Source organism: Molossus molossus, unplaced genomic scaffold (assembly GCF_014108415.1).
Source record: "Molossus molossus isolate mMolMol1 unplaced genomic scaffold, mMolMol1.p scaffold_m16_p_9, whole genome shotgun sequence".
NCBI lineage: Eukaryota > Metazoa > Chordata > Mammalia > Chiroptera > Molossidae > Molossus > Molossus molossus.
In genome coordinates this window covers 67,156,072-67,174,613 of record NW_023425403.1, presented here as the reverse complement: position 1 = coordinate 67,174,613, position 18,542 = coordinate 67,156,072, and the positions used below count along the sequence as shown (strand labels likewise).

Sequence of the window (18,542 nt, the reverse complement as noted above, 5' to 3'; positions counted from 1 at the left end):
GTTCAGTTTATCACTCTCAGATTTAATTTGAACCATTAATATTAAAGGACGTATCTCTATATACTGAAAGGAATCATGCTGCTGCTTACTGATATATGCAGGCTGTGGGCAGGGTTGTGGAAGGTGCAGTATCTGATTAGGAGAATGGGATTGCAGAGAAATCTTACCAGCAAACACTTAGGAGAGGGCTGACTGGTGGAGGCTTCAGCTTGTGGCACTTTGATTCATTTCGGTTTTCTCTTTTTGAATTGCCTTTACTTATTTGTCCTTCTGGTTCCAATTTACATGTCGTCCCTTAATTCACTCACCTCTCTTCCTCTAATGAAAAATAATCAGCTCCTCTTTTTGGCCGTAGAATTTTGTTTGTGCCTTCATAGAGCACTAACTGTAGCTGGCTGGATGACACAGACGGTGGCATGGTGAAAGCTCTTGTGCCCTGTGTGCTCCTCTCATCGGCCCTGCTGCTAGTTTAGTCTGGGTTTTTCTCATTCCGTGACTTGTTTTTATTTTTAATGCCCATTATTACAGGAAAGGCAATATAGCTAGGGATTGGAGCTACTCCACCTACCAAGTAAATATTCATGATTAATCAGTACTGTAAATATGATCCACTTGGAATTTTGCTACTGAAATAACATAGAATGATGAGACTATATTTGAGAAGTGAAAATTGCAACCAATCTGTGATGATTGACTAAAATGTATAGGTCATGTAGGAATGAAGATATATAAATGTCTAATATACTTTGAGAATTTTCATGTTTCAGTTAGTTAGATAATAGAATATTTTTTGAAGGTCATTGCAGTCAGGATGGTATCAGCAAATGACATGCTATTTTATGATATCTACTTTAAATGCATTTATTTTTTTAATAAGCATCATCTGTACTCTAGTTCCTTTTAAATTATTTTATTTCTGGCTCATAAACTATTTCATTGATGAATTTCTATTGCTTGACATGTTTTAAATTTTAAATTTGTTGCATGTTTGCACCATACAAAATATGACATTGAGTACTGGCATAGCACTGTGACCACTAAGAACATCTAACGGCTATTAGATTTGTTCTGTGTGGGTTTTCATGACTCCCTACTGACATTCTCCACGAATAATAAAACCAAATTTTAATATCCAGCCCAGCTCTTTATGGGAGATAGGGTGATGTGATATAGAAAAAAAAATACTCACTTTAGTGAGACATAGCTGGACTCATATCATGGCTTTAACACTTACACTGTGTGACTTGGGGTTAGGTACTGAGCTCTCTAAACTTCAGGTTACTCAGCTGTAAAATAGGTTAGAAAATAAAACAGGAATTTGTAAGGACTAAGTAAACAAAATCATTTATGTTAAGTCTTATCTTTTTTTTTTAATATATTTTTATTGATTTTTTAGATAGAGTGGAAGGGCAGGGAGAGAGAGAGAGAAACATCGATGAGAGTGAACATCAGTTGGCTGCCTCCTGCATGCTCCACACTGGGGATCTAGCCCACAACCTGGGCTTGTGCCCTGACCGGGAATCAAACCAGCAACCTCTCTGTGCATGGGACCACGCTCAGTCCACTGAGCCACACCTGCCATGAAGTTACACTCTATCTTTATTTGTGTTATAACTGTTAGAGAAGAGGATTTTTTTAAAAAAATTACTCTCTGAAAGAAGCTTACTGTTCGTTTTTCTTTTTAATCTAAACTACTTTAATAAAAAATAAAAACAAGATTTGTTCTATAAAGGCTCATGTCTTCTTGTATCATCTCCTAATTAGTTCAGTTGTAACCTACCTTTTGGACATTTCCTTTAACTATCACTAAATGTATCTCTCTGTCAGTTTCACTTTTTTTCTTAATGTGGTGTATTTTTATTTTTACTTATTTTCTTTATTGATTTTTAGAGAGAGTGGAAGGGAGAGGGAGAGAGACAGAAATATCAATGAGTGAGAACATTGATTGGCCACCTCCTACAATGCCCCCACTGAGGATTAGGCCCACAACCTGGGCATGTGCCCTGACTGCTAATTGAACTGGTGTCACAGTTGAATTGAGCCACACCGCCCAGGCTCAGTTTCACTTTCAATTACAGTGCTATCATAAGCACAATAAGTGGATAATTTATCTAAAACTCTAGCCCAGAGATTTTCAGCCTTTTTTAAAAATCTCATGGCACATATAAGCTATTTACTCAAATTCTATGACACACCAAAAAATATATTTTTGCCAATTTGACAAAAAAAATGGGTATAATTTTGACTCATTCCCACTGAACAGCTATTCAGCTGTTGTGTTGACTGTTGTCTTTTTTTTTTGACAGTCTGAAGGAAAAGAGGCCAGTGCTCCTGACTAAATAGTTAGTATTACATGTTTAAAATTTCTTGTGACACACCAGTTGGAAATCACCGCTCTGGTCTCATATTTCCTTGAGCCCTACATGAGTATTGACCTCCATCTCCGCTCCACTTCATTTAGCTACTCCAGTGGACACCACTAAGATTCTGTCACTGGAAACACTATTCTACCTCTAAATCTCCATTCTCTGACAGCAGTCTCTAGTCTTCCATCCTGCTTGTACAGCTACTTTCACTTTAATCTGTTTGTCATCTCATCAGGATTCATGTACTTTGTCTCTTTTGCTTTTGCCTAATCTATCAGCCCTTCTGTGTTCCATTCTCTTCCCTTTCTCCACAAGTGACATCCCAAGGTCTATCATCACTTCAGTTGTTCTCTTGCTCATACCCCAAACCTCATTTCCGTTTTGATACTGTGACCTCTGTATTATGTCTTTTACTGAAAATATTTTATAGGACATTTATTAACATCTCAAAACCTCAGTTGTTTCGTGGATAAGATAAGAGTAATTATACCTGGTATTTGAAGAGTCACTGTTTAGTCTACCCTCAACCCATGTGGAGAACAGTTGTGAAGAAAGGTAACGTGACATTTCGAGATAGACCACGTTTGCACCTGTGCTGCTGCGTGCTTTGTAGAAATTCACCAGGCTGGGCACATTCAGATACTATACAGTTTGGTTTGCCATCCTCTAGTGCTCCTTAAGATTGTCAGGTCGTCCAGCTCCACAAAAGCTTATTTATGAATCTTTAAAAGATGGATACTTATGTTTTTAGGATAACTGAATGCACGTTTAAATTCTAGAAATCTCCGAGAAGCAAGGGATAATGCTTTGGCTGAAAAGGACCGAGCTGTGATGGCTGAAAAGGATGCTTTAGAAAAACATAATCAGCTCTTAGACAGGTAAGCATCCTAAAATAGAAATGTTAAAACTCTTCAGGTTTTGTTCTTGTTATTTTTCTTTTAGAAATATATTTTTAATGAAGTATAATTTTTATTTTAATTGAAATATACATGTAGCATTGTTTTTGTAATGTGTAATTTTTTCATACATTGAAACAAAACATAGAACAATTCGATCACCCTAGAGAGTTTCCTAATACCATTTTTGTCCATCTCAATCACTGCTCCTGAAGAATCAAACACTGATTTCTATCTTCCTGGACTAAAACTAAATGGAATCATACAGTATGTACTCTTTTGTGTCTAGCTTCTTTTACTCTGCCTTATTATATGTTTCATCCTTTTTGTTTGTTTGGTTTTTGTTTAATATGTTTTTTTGTTTGTTTGTTTGTTTTTATTCTCACCCGAGGACACTTTTCAATATTTTGTTCAGATAGAGTGAGAGAGAGAAACATCAATATGAAAGGGACACATTGAATGGTTGCCACCCACACAACCCAACCAGGGCCGGGGACAAACTGCAACTGGAGGTACAAACTGCAACTTAGCGGGGACCGAACCCGGGTCCCTCCGGACCTCAGGCCAACGCTCTAACCGCTGAGCCAAACCGGTCAGGGCATTTGTTTAATATGTTTTTACTGATTTTTTTTTTAGAGAGATAGGAAGGGAGCAAGATAGAAGCATCACTGTGAGAGAAACATATATCAGCTGCCTCCTGCACGCCCCCTACTGGGGGTCGAGCTGCATCCAAAGCATGTGCCCTGGCTAGGAATCGAACTGGGACCTCTCAGTCTGTAGGACGATGCCCAGTCCACTAAGCCAAACCGGCCAGGCCATGATCCATTTGTTTTTGTATCAGTTCATTCCTTACTATTGCTGAGTATGAATTACCACAGTTTGTGTATTCACTCACCTGTTGATGGACATTTAGGTTACTTCCAGTTTGGAGCTATCATGAATAAAACTGCTATGAATATTTTTTTATACACATCTTTTTGTGGGCATGTTTTTATTTTTCTTGGATAAATACTCAGGAATGGAATTGCTAATCACAGAGTAGACGAATGTTTTACTTTAAGAGAACCTGCCAAAGTTAACTCCAAAGTAGTTGTACCACTGTACACTCCCCAGTTCATTTTTTTTTAATTTTTATGTTTTGGGAGGAGGGAGGAAAAGAGAGAATCTTTCATTTATCAATAGTAAAGGACATTTAATAGCCTTGTGAAAAGGAAAATCACTAATGAATGTTAAGGTAAATATCATTACCTCATTGAACATAGAATTTTCAGTGATTTGACTATATGTAAACAGGGCTTAACCTGTTTTTAAACTTTTTATTTTGAGCCCTAGCCGGTTTGGCTCAGCGGTTGGAGCGTCAGCCTGCGGACCAGAGTCCCAGGTTCGGTTCCTGCTAGGGGCACATACCAAAAAAAATAAAATAAAATAAATAAACTTTTTATTTTGAAATAACTTCAGACAGAAAAGTTGCTAAGATAGTATAAAAAATTCTCGTATACCTTTCACATAGTGATAAACTTTGAAAATAAGCTGAATGGGTGTTTTAATTGTTAAATGTACTCTTGCAGATTTATTTGTGGTTTAAGCAATGCATCAAACTAAAAATTGAGGCAAGTCTTCATATAATTAACTTACCTTTAATTCCTTAGAATGGCAAAATCTTTTAGAGTAACTCAAATTGTTGTATGTACTTCTAATATACATCAACATTATAAACCTGACCCGTAGAGGAATTTTAATGAACATAATGTTGAAGAAATCTTTCCTATAGTATGAAAGGAAGTATGTCTAATTCCAAAGATCCTAATATGAAACAAATTTATAAATCAGCTGTTTTTGTTGCAGTGCTATTACGACCTATCTTTAAACTATCTTTTATTATGTATAATCCTTCTATTTATAAATCTATATGATTTCCACTAAAGATTTTCTTGGCTTTTTTGTTGATGTTTTTAAACATGGTAAATTTAGGAATGGCTCTAGAATAACATTATGAGCAAACTAACAAACTTTATAGCAAAGCATAAGATTTTAGCTAGTAAACCACGCAGAATTTCATAACTTGATAGCTTTGGTATGTTTTTGTGAATTTGGAAAGAAGAGAATAGTAAATTGGTCCTTAAAATAGGCTACTTTATATTTATACTAAACTCTGTATCTTCTAAACTCTTGACACCTAAAATTCTTCTTATCCTACTTGTCCAGAAAGTGATATTTATCCTAAAAGCCATGGGATACTTTAGTATCTAAAAGTATCTTCCAAATTACTGAGAATTCAGTTATTTAATGTTTACAAAGCACAGAGAGCAGAGTCTTATACCTAAGTAGTACTATAGAAACCTTTGCTAAGACTATAGAAATGTCAACTATTTCTGTTATTAAGCTTTGCCAACTGAATTTTTGCTATTCAAAGGTTAATGTCTTTCCATATCATTTTCTACTAGAATATTGAATAAACTGGTACAACTCATTGTTAAGCTACCTGAATGAGAGGAAAAAACCTTGCTTATTCAGAGCCTGATTTTCAACCAGCCTTAAATATTTATGATAGTTTTAAGTCAGAACAAATAAGAAGAAAAAGAAAGTGTTTCTAGACACACTAGAAATAACCTATGAGCAGGAAATAGCGTTGATGCTCACACCTTTAAAGGACATTATGGAACCAAGTAGTTACTGAATGACTGATTGAGAGTAGTATATGGGCATCTAAACCTTAGAGTAAGTGTGGGCTCTAACAAAATGCTTAAAACAGCTAAAGGTACTTATCTATCTTTTCTTAGCTATAATATCGACAAATGAAAAGGGACAGTCCCTCTGCTTTAAGCCTATATAATGTTGCTAGATGACTTAAAAAAGTAAGATTCTAGATGTCTCCACAGTTTAATCCTTCCTTAATTAATCTATGGACTCAATACAGTTCATGTCAAAAATTTCAAGACTTTTTACTGAAACTTGAAACTAGCTAAACTTCTTGGCTATTCTTGTGCCTGCTGGACCCTCACTTCCATCTGAGTTTTATAGCTGTGTTTCCCACGTTATACCTATCATCCACCCAGAGTCCATTTGGGAGAATAGTGTACATAGAGAACTATTTGTTTATGGAAATGTTAGCTTTTTTTAAAGTTAAATTATACATTTATGGGATCCATATGAAAATACCAGCAAGGTTTATTTTGAAGTCTGCACTCTAACTTCCTCTTGTGTTGGGTGTGTTGGAGTAGCAGTCTTTTGGGATCCTGATAAAGGGGAATGAGTTAGGGATGCACTTGGATTACGTGGTTTTTAGTCATTTCTATTTTATAGTGAAATCATTGCCAGCCATTTCTGAGTAGCAGTGGTGTCCAGGAATACTTTTATTACCTAATGTACCTGACTGACCCCCATGTGTGGTAAGAGATAAGGATGTGTTTCAGATACCTGTTACCAGAACTAGGCATTATTGGCCTTTTTTTATAATATGGAATTTATTAGCTATCCAGAGCTCCCTCTATTTCTACAGGCTTTCCAACCCAAAACCTCCTGAAATCATTTCACACCACAAAATGGCTAGCAAAGAATAAAAAGATGCAACGCTTCTAAAAATGACAAGTGCTCAGCTTTAGGGTGCCAACTGGGTCAGATAAGCCAATTTCAGGAGGAGTCCACTGCTTGCCAGTGACAGCAGCAGGTAATACTACCGCCTTCTGGACCTGAGGCTGATGTCAGGGACACCCTGAGCTTGCGATTGGCTGGAGCTGCTGGTTGAGAGGCAGAGCACTTGCTCCCTCTATGGGTCCTTCAGTTGCTTCTCTGTCAAATCTTGCTTCTCCTCTGCTAGTGCCTGAGAGAACCAATACATGGTGACTTCTAGGCAGAGTGGCTTGTCCAAAAAGATGAGGTGGAACCAGCCAGGCTCCTTACACATGTAGGGCTTGCCAGGGGACAGTATCAGCTTGTCTGGGAAGCAGCAATAAAGGAGCAACTCTTCCTCAAATGTGCGTGGGCCCAGCTCCTCTCAAGTTGATCCAGACATAGAGGCCAGAGCCACAGTTGAGAAAAGGGATCTTCAGTGCCTTCAGCTTGTTAGTGTTGTACCTGTGAGCTGCCCGCAGCCGGGAGCTATTAGTGGGCAGGTGCACTTTGTCGATCCATTCTGTCCTGGGGCAGCCGACACAGCTTGTGCTGGGTGATGCCAGAGATGCTGTGGAGGAAGCCAAAGCACTCCCAGCAGAGGCCATCTCCTTGTCGTGGGGATGTACACAAGGCCAAATGGAAGCCAGAGTTTCACAACCCTAAGTGGTGCCCCAGGTCACATGGGTCCTGCTGGGGTCAGGCAGATTCCATGCTCAGAACACTGTGGAATGTGACGGAATTAAATCTCATCTATAATCACATGTAGGTTGTACCTCTTGCCAAATTCCAGGTATTTCTTCAGTGAGTCCTGGGAGCAGGTGTCTCCCAGAGGGTTATGAGGGTTGATGAGCACAAGTCTTGTGATCTTTCTCCCCGTAAGCGTAGCCTCAAGCAGGGCTTTCTCCAGCTTGTCCAGTGTCAGCTGGAACAGATGAGTGCTCACCTCAGTGATCTCACTGACTGAGTGGACATGAGTCAGCTCACCTTTCACTTTCACATACAGGCAGGAAGTATAGGTGAAGCCAGCATAGAAGGGGGTGGGGGTCAGAAAGGCCTCACCTAAATCACACAGAACTCTGGTCAACGCAGAGAAGACAGAGCAGCAGCCACTTAGAACAAACACATTTTCTGCATCAGGCTGGGCAGGTACCTTGCAGTAGTAGGTCAGGAAACACGCCACTCCTTCCTTCCCACAGGAATACTTGTCCCCTGCAGTCAGATACTTCAGAAGGGCATCACCAACATAGTTCATGTCACTCCAGCTCAACCTTTCAGTCATCAGATCAATGCAGAGCTTGCTTTCACTGATACCAAGGTCAGTGAAGGTGTTCTTGCCTCGTGGTATTTGTCTCCTTGGTAGGTCGTTTAGTCCTGGAACTTGGAGTGGTATAAGGCAGAGATGTCAGTCCCACAGTTGGACAGGTCAAGACTGATGAATGCAGCTTCTGATCACTCAGACAATTGGCCCTCTGCCCACCTCCAACACCACCCCTAGAGTCCAGGAAAAAACGACACAGTTGGAGTTCCCGGCTACTTGTGGCCCCAGACTGCAAGGGCTTGACCACCTGGCACATTAAGTGGATGAAGATGGCTTCCTTCTCCCTGGTGACCTGACTGTGCTGCGGCTCTTCCTGCCCCAGGTCCTGCTGCAGGTGTCTTGTCTCCAGCTGGGGTCTGCTGCAAGCACAGGGTCAGCTCCCTCAGCTGCGTGTGAGGACTCTAGTTTCTGAGGCCCTGGCCACTCATCTGGCTACAGGTGACTTGTCGTCTGGGTCTTTATTTTGGCCTCACCAGGCTGTCCTCAATCTTTCGGGGGATAAAGTGAGAATGTTATGAAAAGTGACCTCTTTATACTAATATGTAGAACAGAAGACATATTAGTTGGGTCTAAAGCTTCTCTGAGTGCCTGCAGCTTTTTCCCTGGTGATAAAAGGTTAGACTGTCACAGGCCCGCATCCCCCTGTGAGATGGTACTATGTCTCCTGAAGCTTCTGTCTGGATTAGGTTTGGCTTTCGTTCTTTATGGAGGCATTAATTTATCTTCATTTTTCGAGGAGATCCTCTGGTGTTCCTCAGACCTCTGGACACTTAAGCTTTTTACTAATCTGGTGGATTCCTGAATCCTCTTGGGGCTGGTTTATTTTCCCCGGCTTTATTAAGGTGTAACTGACAAAACTGTAAGATACTGAAAATAGACAGCCTGATGATTTGATATATGTATACACTGTGAAAGGGTTCCTCCCACATGAAGTTATTAATTAACACATTCATCACCACACGTTTATCTTTTCTTGTGTGTGAGGACATTTAAGTTTTAATCTTAGAAAATTTCATTTAAACAATACAGCGTTATCAGTTATAGTCACCGTGTTATACGTTAAATCCTCAAACTATATTCATCTTACAGCAAGATTTTTTTTAACCAGACATAACAAATCTATAGCTCATGTTGAAACATTAAATAAGTGAGTTTCTGAATTAGAACAATAAATTGTATCAGGTCACTGGGGTAACCAGCTAGGTGAAAAAGAAATATTGGATTCATACCTTAGGCTTATACTACAATAAATTGCAAGTAGATTAGATATTTATATGAATATCAATAAGGTACTGGAGAAACCAACCATAGGGTAATTTTTTGTAATCCTGGATTACAGAACCCTTTTGGAATTCAGAATTCGTAAAAGTAAAAATTGATGAACTTAACCACTTACAAATGAAAAATGTTGGTGTGGAATTTCTACCATAAAGAAGGTCAAAAGACAAATGCAATCTGGGGAAAAAAATATTTGCAACTCCTATCACAGTCATGTGACTGATTTCCCCATAGGAAGACCCTTCTACAAATGAATAGTAAGTGAAAACACACTTCCAGTTAAAACTGGTGATTTTCCAGCAAAAACCGAAAGGTTGATAATGCACTATGTTTTCATGGGTATGGAAAAATAGGCAATCTCATGCATTGTTAGTGGGGTTTTAAATTGATATAACCTCTTTGAAGAGTAATTTAATAACCAATCAAAAGACCAAATGCACGTTGCTCTTGTCCCAGGAATTTCACTTCTAGTACGTTATCCTATAGATATTCTTGCTAGGTACAAAATGACATATAACAACTTTTTCTTTATATTATAGTTTCCCGTTACAAAAGATTAAAATTATATCAAACCTTCTTTGACATTTAGTCAATAGCTAAATAAGTTACAGAACATGGATACAGCTATAGAATAAAACATGTAGCTATACAAAAGGAATAAAATAGCTCTATATCCTAACAAGGAAACCCCCCCAATTATCATTTATCTTTCCTATAACCTTTTTTACCTCCTCTCCCCCCCCCCCCCCCCCCGCCTTTTCCCACAGTCACCACACTGTTATATCTGACAATGAAAAATCTTTAAGATATGTTCTTGGGTGAAAAAAGGCAAGGAGCAAAATCATATATGTGTGGCAGCATAACCATACATGTGCACTAACTTTTTTCACCCAGGATATATAGCGCATGTCTATGTGTTTGTGTGTGTGTGTGTTGCTGTCATTTCTATATAAATTAAGAACAAAACATATAGAACATATATATGTATATTTTACATTTGTGTGTATTTGTTCCTGTGTATATAAACATTTATTTCTTGTGGAATAAGAAATTGGGTGACTGGGGAACAGATGTTGGATATAGATTTTTTTCATTATAGTCTTTTGTCCTATTTATTTTTTTTATTTTCTCTTTTTATTTTATTTTTGTTACAGATGTTTCTCCTTTTTTACCCTTTATTTTATTTTTATTTTACTTTTGTCCTATTTAAATATTGAAACTTGTGACACTTCCGACATTTCTTTCAGGGTTGTTTTTAGGCCTACATGTAATTAAAAAAGTACGCCTTAGAGTATGCTCAATAAGCAGCCATCCTTGTAGTGGTTTTTAAGATTGTTATTGGAGAAAGCAAGTATGACAAAGAATTAGGGTGGGCTCTCTAAGAATAAATCAGGGCAGGTTACATTTCCACCTTTAACAGGGATATTACATTGGTAAAACATAGAAATGAAGTTAGTGTAAAGTGATTTGCCAAGACTTTTCATGATATCCTTTTAAACAAGATGGGGAATATATGGGCACAATTCAAGGTTAGGTAAATTGATTAATAAATGTTTAAGGGTTTTACCCAAATGATTTTATTTTTATTGTTTTTTATCCTCACCCTAGGATATTTTTCCATTTATTGTACAGATAGAATGGGAGGGAGAGAGAGGAAGGGAGAGAGAGTGAGAAACATCGACGTGAAGGGACACATCAAGTGGCTGCCACCCGCACGACCAACCAGGGCCGGGGACAAACTGCAACCGAAGTACGTGTCCTTAGCGGGAACCGAACCCGGGTCTCTCCGGACCGCAGGCCGACGCTCTAACCGCTGAGCCAAACTGGCCAGGGCTACCCAAATGATTTTAAAGGATCATTAACAATCAAGAGGTAGGTTTATAATGGCCATCGGTAATGCTCTGTAGTGTTATATTACTACATTTAGTACTATATCTCTACATTTTTGTCAGTGATTTGAGTAAAAATAAAAACACTTTATGTTACAAATTTGATGTAGTATAAGACAGGGAAGAATAACAAATTGATTTGTGGAATGAGGATCCGAATAGATCTTTTCAGGCAGACTTAATGAGCTGAATGAAATTTAATGAATAAGATCATACACTTGGGTCCAGAAAACTTATATTATTTGTATAATTGAATTGAAATATGAAAATAAATGCTTATAATTTAAATGCAAAAAGAACTTGGAAGATTTCAATATGGAAATATTATCCTGTAGTAATAGAAGTTATATCTAGAATGTGGTTGTTAATTACCTTATCTATAGAATTATGCTGAGATCTGGGCACCTAAGCTTTAAATCCATGATCTTAAAAGGAAAATGACCTAAACTGTGTAAAGATTCAAAAATATCGTCTAACAGTGCTAGATTATAACTGTCAACAAATATTTAAAGAGTTCTCATGAACAAGCTGGTTTTCTCACTTGGTCAGACTTAAAGTAGTAGAATTGGGATCACTGGGTAAACATTACAAGAAAGAGTAAAGATACGTTTTCTAACGGGGCTTTCCAAAATGCCTTGCCATCTAGCATTCTCCAGCAGTGGGGGTGAGTGGGCGTTGGCTGACCAGTCAGTGGGAGTGTGCTTGTAAGGACTGAAGCATCAAGTGGGTAGCTTGATGAGTTTGAAGTCCTTTTAATCCTGAAATTATCTGTGACAACAACTCAAAAGAATTAATACACTAATTATGTTACCATGCAAAAGAATGGTGAACCCAAGCTATTCTTTAGTGTATTATTTTTTAAATCTCTGCAGGTCACTTTTCCTGTGTTTTTTCAAAGTAAAAACTTAGTGCTTAGGACTATTTGAAAAGGACTATATTTTTTTTAATACCCACTGAAATTTTCGTGAGTGTGAACTGCCTATAAATATTTGAACTCATATATATTTTGGGAATATCATGTGTACTTTTGTATGTAGTGAAACCCAAGGAAAAAATTTTATTTTTAAGAGGTTGAGTTTTTAATACTCACATATGTGATTCTGCTTCCTTGGTATCAAGATTGGAATAAACTAATATGTTTGAATCTTTATCTGGATCATGATTTTCCTGAATCATGCTTTAAGTAAATAAAGCCTCAGACATGCCCATACATGATTTTCTAATCAGGTATAATTAGTTTCAACTTTGTCGTTTATGTTAAAAGTTTTTCTTTATCATATGCCTAATTTAATGGTTAAACAACTAACTAGTATTATTATAAAGAGAAATGTAAGGAACTAGTATGCCACTTTTAAAGATGAATGGAAAAGGTTTTTTACTCAAGGACTTTAATTCTATTTTATTTTTTCTTTAATTAAATGTATTGGGATGGCATTGGTTAATAGGATTATATAGGTTTCGGCTGTACATTTCTCTGACACATGATCTGTATATTGCATTGTATGCCCATCACCCAAAGTCAAATGAAATTATTTTCTACAATATAATGAATTTTTCTTAGTCATATAAAAGGTCTAGCCCTGGCCAGTTTGGCTCAGCGGTTAGAGCGTCGGCCTGCGGACCAGAGAGTCCCAGGTTCGGTTCCCACTAAGGGCACGTACATCGGTTGGAGTTTGTCCCCGGCCCTGGCTGGGTTGTGCGGGTGGCAGCCACTCGATGTGTCCCTTTCACGTCGATGTTTCTCTCTCTCTCTCTCTCTCTTCCTCTCTCTCCCTCCCACTCTCTCTGAACAAAAAATGGAAAAATGTCCTTGGGTGAGGATAAAAAATAAATAAATAAATAAATAAAAGTTCTATGTAGGTATCTATTCGAGTTCAATAATTTATCTAATAATAAGTAATAAATAATAAGGAACAAATCCAGCTTTCATGAATATGAACAGTTACAACCTTATGTTCTGTTGCCTTGATCTGCATGCACTCTGAGGGTTCTGTTAAAAGGGATTTTTTTTTTAATTTTTTATTTATTAATTTGTTTTTGTTACAGATGTTTCTCATTTTTCCCCCATTGACACCCTCCTCCCCTTCCCCCCACCTCATCTCCAGCTTTGTTGTCTATGTTTATTTGTCATGCAAACATGCAAGTAAGTTCTGTGGTTTATCTCTTCCTCCACAACCCCCCGCCCCAGACTTGTCAGCTTGTACCCCACCTCGATGTCTCTGGGTTAATTTTGTTCAGCGGTTTGTTTAGTTCATTATATTCCACAAATAAGAGAGATCATGTGATATTTGTCTTTCTTTGCTTGGCTTGTTTTGCTTAGGATAATACTTTCTAGATCCCTTCATGTTGTCTCAAAGGATAAGAGATCTTTCTTTCTTACAGCTGCGTAGTACTCCATTGTGCATATGTACCACTGCTTTTTTATCCATTCGTATACTCATGGACATTTGGGCTGTTTCCAGATCTTAGCTATTGTAAATAGTGCTGCTACGAACATGGGGGTACATATATTCTTTGTGATTGGTGTTTCAGGCTTCTTAGGGTATATTCCTAGAAGTGGGATCATTGGGTCAAGTGGCAGTGCAATTTTTAACTTTTTCAAATAACACCAGTGTTTTCCACAGTGTCTGCACCAGTCTGCATTCCCACCAGCAGTGTACTAGAGTCCCCTTTTCTCCACACCCTTGCCAACACTTGTCTGATGATTTGTTGATGGCGGCCATTCTGACAGGTGTGAGGTGATACCTCATAGTTGTTTTAAAAGGGAATTTTTTAAATTTGATCAGTGTGAATAACAGAATGAGGTGAATACACTCTTACTTAGGTGGGAGCCTACATGAGAGGCCTGTATATCAATCTAAAGTAAGCTTGCCGTCTAGAATTACTTTTAATAGTATTTTTTCAGTTAGGTTTGTTTTAATTGTTTTAAAATAGATATTCTATATTTTGAGATATATTTGGAATCATTTTCAGTCTGTATATATTTTTAAATGATAATTACTTGATGTTATATTTCAATCACTACAACTTTTCTGATTATAGTAGGATTTTGTCCTCAATTTTACATGTAAAAGACAAAAGTAAGAGGTGAGTAATTAGAGTGAGTGATTTTTATGTCATACTGGGTTAGTTTAAAGCTTGATTATAGAAGCTAGTTCTCTTAAATTTCTATTCAGTGCTTCATGGAAGAGTTTTGACATTTTCTGTCTATTAAGCTGCTACTGGCTTCTTTAGCTGGCAAGTCAATTTGTATCATTTACAAAATAAACTTAATGGAATAAAGGATATTGAGATTTGAAATAAAAGCTATAGTATTGTACTTAAACTTTATTTTACTTAACTCTGTGATAATTTTATTCATATTATTCCTAGATTTCATGGTTATATAACATAATTCACATCATAATTGTCACTTGAATGCATAAATTTCTATTTATCAACCTTATATTAAGACACTCTTTTGTCATACTTCTTAGTGAAAGAAAGCATATACAGTAAATTTATACTTTTTAGATGAAATTTTTAGTATTTGAATTTTTTTTTGTTTGATATAATTTGCAAAATACTCTCATTAATGGGGCTTCTCTAATGATTTTCCACAGTTTATAAAATTATATTTTCTTTGTTACTTGATTTCTCTTATTTCTTGCAATGTCCTATTTTCCCATCGGTTTCCTTTGTTTATTTATATTGAAATAGTCTAAACCCATGTTGTTCTAAAATTTTCTCTTGGCTTTTAAGCTGCTACTCATTCTGACATAAGTTTATTCTCTTGTGTAGGATTATATCTCAAGCTGTATTCATTACTTCCTAAATTACCCACAAGTAATTCTACCCCTCTCCCTAGTAAAGGCATTGGAATTACTAGTAATGTAATGTACATGAAAGCATTAAGAAATTTATTGCTGAAATGAAAAATATCTGTTACTTTTCAGTTTAGACATAAGTCTCTGAAAGGAACCGATAGAAAACTCCCCTATTCAGATTGCAACATGTAATGTTTCTCGTCAGATTGCAACATGTAGATTTTGTTTTATACCACCTCTCATCTGTCCACCTTTTCCTTTATTGGTCTGATCTGAAATTCCCTGTCCCACCAAGAGCAATGGGCCAGGAGTCCTTTAACTATTCATGGATAGTTTATTGCTTATAATTGGGCTTAAGTGATACTGTTTCCAAAATGGTACACCTATTCTCCACCTCAAAAGAACAGAAATGGAGCCCTAGTCAGATGGCTCAGTTGGTTGAAGTGTCGTCCCACGAACCAGAAAGATTGTGGATTCCATTCCTGGTCAGGGCAGATAACCTACATTGTGGGTTTGATCCCCATTTGGGGCAATGGATCGATGTTTCTCTCCCTTTCACTTTCCCTTTCCCTTTCCTTCTCCCGCTCCCTCTCTTTCTCCTCAAATCAATAAACATATTCTCTGGTGAGGATTTTAAAAAAAAACAAAAAACAGGAAGAACAGAAACAGACTAGCATTATCAACATATGCTATGTATATTTTATTTGTAAATGGAACAAGTGGTGTGGAGAAGTGTTCTTTGCATACTTACTGACATAAACCTTTTCACTCCTCAATCCTGAACTACTCTGAATGGCCATCGCTCTCAAGGGATGAATTCATTTTTACTTCCAAAATCAAGGCTGTGCTCCTGCATTCTACCTTGGTTCATGCTATTTCATTCTATCTTGGTCCGTATTCTTTTTTAAGTTCTCATTTCAAATAATACTATATGTTCATAAAAACTACAGGAATTGTACAAAGAAGTTTTATATATCTTTTACCTAGATTCACTCCTTTTTAACATTTTGCTTTATTTGTTTTATCATTCTTATTCTGTCTTCCTCACTCATACACACATACACACATTTTTTCTGAATATACCATATACTTTTAAAGTATGTTTTTATTGATTTTAGAGAAGGAGGGAGCAGGAGAGAGAGAGAGAAACATCGTCCAATTGCCTCCCGCACACACCCTGACTGGGATCAAGCCCACAACCTAGGTATGTGCTCTTACTGGGAATTGCACCTGTGACCTTTCAGTGTACAAGATGACACTCAACCAACTGAGCCACACTGCTCAGGGCTACACCGTATTCTTTTTTTATTTTAATTTTTTTTAGCTTACATTCTTTATTGATTTGAGAGAGAGAGAGAGAAATATCAATGAAAGAGAACATCAGATGGCCGCCTCCTGCATGCCCCCCACTGGGGATCGGGCCCACAACCTGGGCATGTGCCCTGACTGGGAATTGAGCCGGCAACCTCTTGGTGCATGGGTCAGTGCTCAACCACTGAGCCACACTGGCTGGATACACCATATGCTTTTAACTCTTCACAGTTTATTTCCTGGGCATAAGAATATTCTTTTATGTAACCACAGTGTACTTTCAAATATAGGACATTGATAGCAGTACTTTTACTCATTTTGTCATTTATCCCAATAGTGTCTTTTTATAAGTTTTTCTCCCGGCACAAGATCCAGTCCAGAATCATACATTACTTTTAGTTCTCATGCTTCCTCAGTCTCTTTCCATCTGTAGCAATTCTCTTTTTATTTTTTCTTTATTGATTTTAGAGAGAGAGGAAGGGGGAGAGAGAGAGAGTTAGAAACATTGATGAGAGAGAACATCAACTGGCTGCCTCCTGCATGCCCCCCACTGGGGATTTGGCCCACAACCTGGGCATGTGCCCTGACTGGGAATCAAACCGGAAACTTCTCGTGCATGGGTCAGTGTTCAGCCACTGAACCACATCAGCCGGGCAATATGTAGCAATTCTTCAATTTTTCTTTTACTATTTTGACATTTGGTCCTGTGCGCATGCGTGTGTTCATCTTCCCCCTTGGACCTCGTCTTCTACTCAGCTTCCACTGTTACTTTAGAAAATGACCAACAATGATTGTAAACTCAAACCATACCTTTTCTTATGTCTACAAACTGAGATTTCCAGCTACCTGATTGATATTTTTATGTGGATATCTTTCTGGAACTTTAAACTCAGTATTTCTAAAACAAACTTTGTTTCCTGCCATAACTATCCCCAAAATAAAAAGTTGCTTTGACTGCCTTTACCATTTTAAAGTTGTTTCTGTTTGAATCTTCAGAATAATAATACTTTCTCATTGCTCTTGTGTATAATCACTTACCAAATTTTATACATTCTTACCCCAATGGGATCTCTAAAATCCTCTTCACTTCTGTTGCCTTCATCCTGGACTGGCTTTTCATTATTTCTTGACTGGTCTAATTGTGTACAATGCGTCTTAACTGGTTGTTCCATCTCTCCCCACTCAGTTAATCCTCGTGCCCAGACCTGTTCTTCCTCCCAGAGTTTTGCATTCTGACTAATACCATTTACCCAGGCACTTGAACAAAAAAGCTGGTGATTCACAACTACTTTTTACTCCTCCTTCCTCTTTTCCATTTATTCAACCAACAAATGATTATTGATACCACCTTGTGCCAGTCACTTTGCTGGGTGCTGATATATATTAGTAAACAAACTGGAGAGTGCCCCTGCTAAGAGTCAGTTGAGGGAGACAAAATAAACAAAACATATATAATTATTATAATTATATGTTTTGACGATTGCTATGAACTAGGTTGTGTAAGGAAGAATAGTGGCTTGGGCAGGATTAACCTTGATAGATAGTCGAGAGAAGTCTCTCTGACACTGTGTGTAGAAAAAGAAATACATTTGGGACAAAAACAATATTGTTTTCATCAATAAGTGACTCTGTTTTAAGATGAAGAAGATAAAAAGGCTAAGATAAAATGTGAAAGTATTCTACAATAGTTTATTAAAATTGTTTTAAAATAATAATTCAGAATCTTGAGAATCTCTGTAATGACTATGTGTTCATGATGAAGAGAGGCTAAACGGGGAGGGGGAGGAAGAAGGTAAAGGGGGTCAAATATATGGTGACAAAAGGAAACGACTTCTGGTGGTGAGCACACAAAGGAGTACCGCAGGTGTTGTTTGTAAAGTTGTACACCTGAAATATATAATAACCATTGTTACCACAATAAATTTGATAGGTACGCACACACATTTTTAAAAGGATTTGCTCATTAGCCTTTATGTATCAGATTTTCGAGAAGGAAAATTTCGTTGTCCGACTTGGGGTACAAGCCCATGCCCACACTGTTTAGTTGTTGCCAGAGGTGATGGTCA

At 37.5% G+C, this 18,542-nt stretch overlaps 1 protein-coding gene and 1 pseudogene across 2 annotated transcripts in view; one reads left to right on the top strand and one right to left on the bottom strand.

The window, feature by feature from the left end:
- Positions 1-18,542, top strand: part of PIBF1 (progesterone immunomodulatory binding factor 1) — a 183,068-nt gene that overhangs the window by 53,996 nt on the left and 110,530 nt on the right. For both annotated transcript variants that reach the window (XM_036250417.1, XM_036250418.1), the window contains exon 10: positions 3,146-3,244. In XM_036250417.1, coding sequence (XP_036106310.1) covers positions 3,146-3,244 — 99 coding nt within the window. The remainder of the gene's footprint in view (positions 1-3,145; positions 3,245-18,542) is intronic.
- LOC118622969 lies at positions 7,029-8,448 on the bottom strand (annotated as a pseudogene).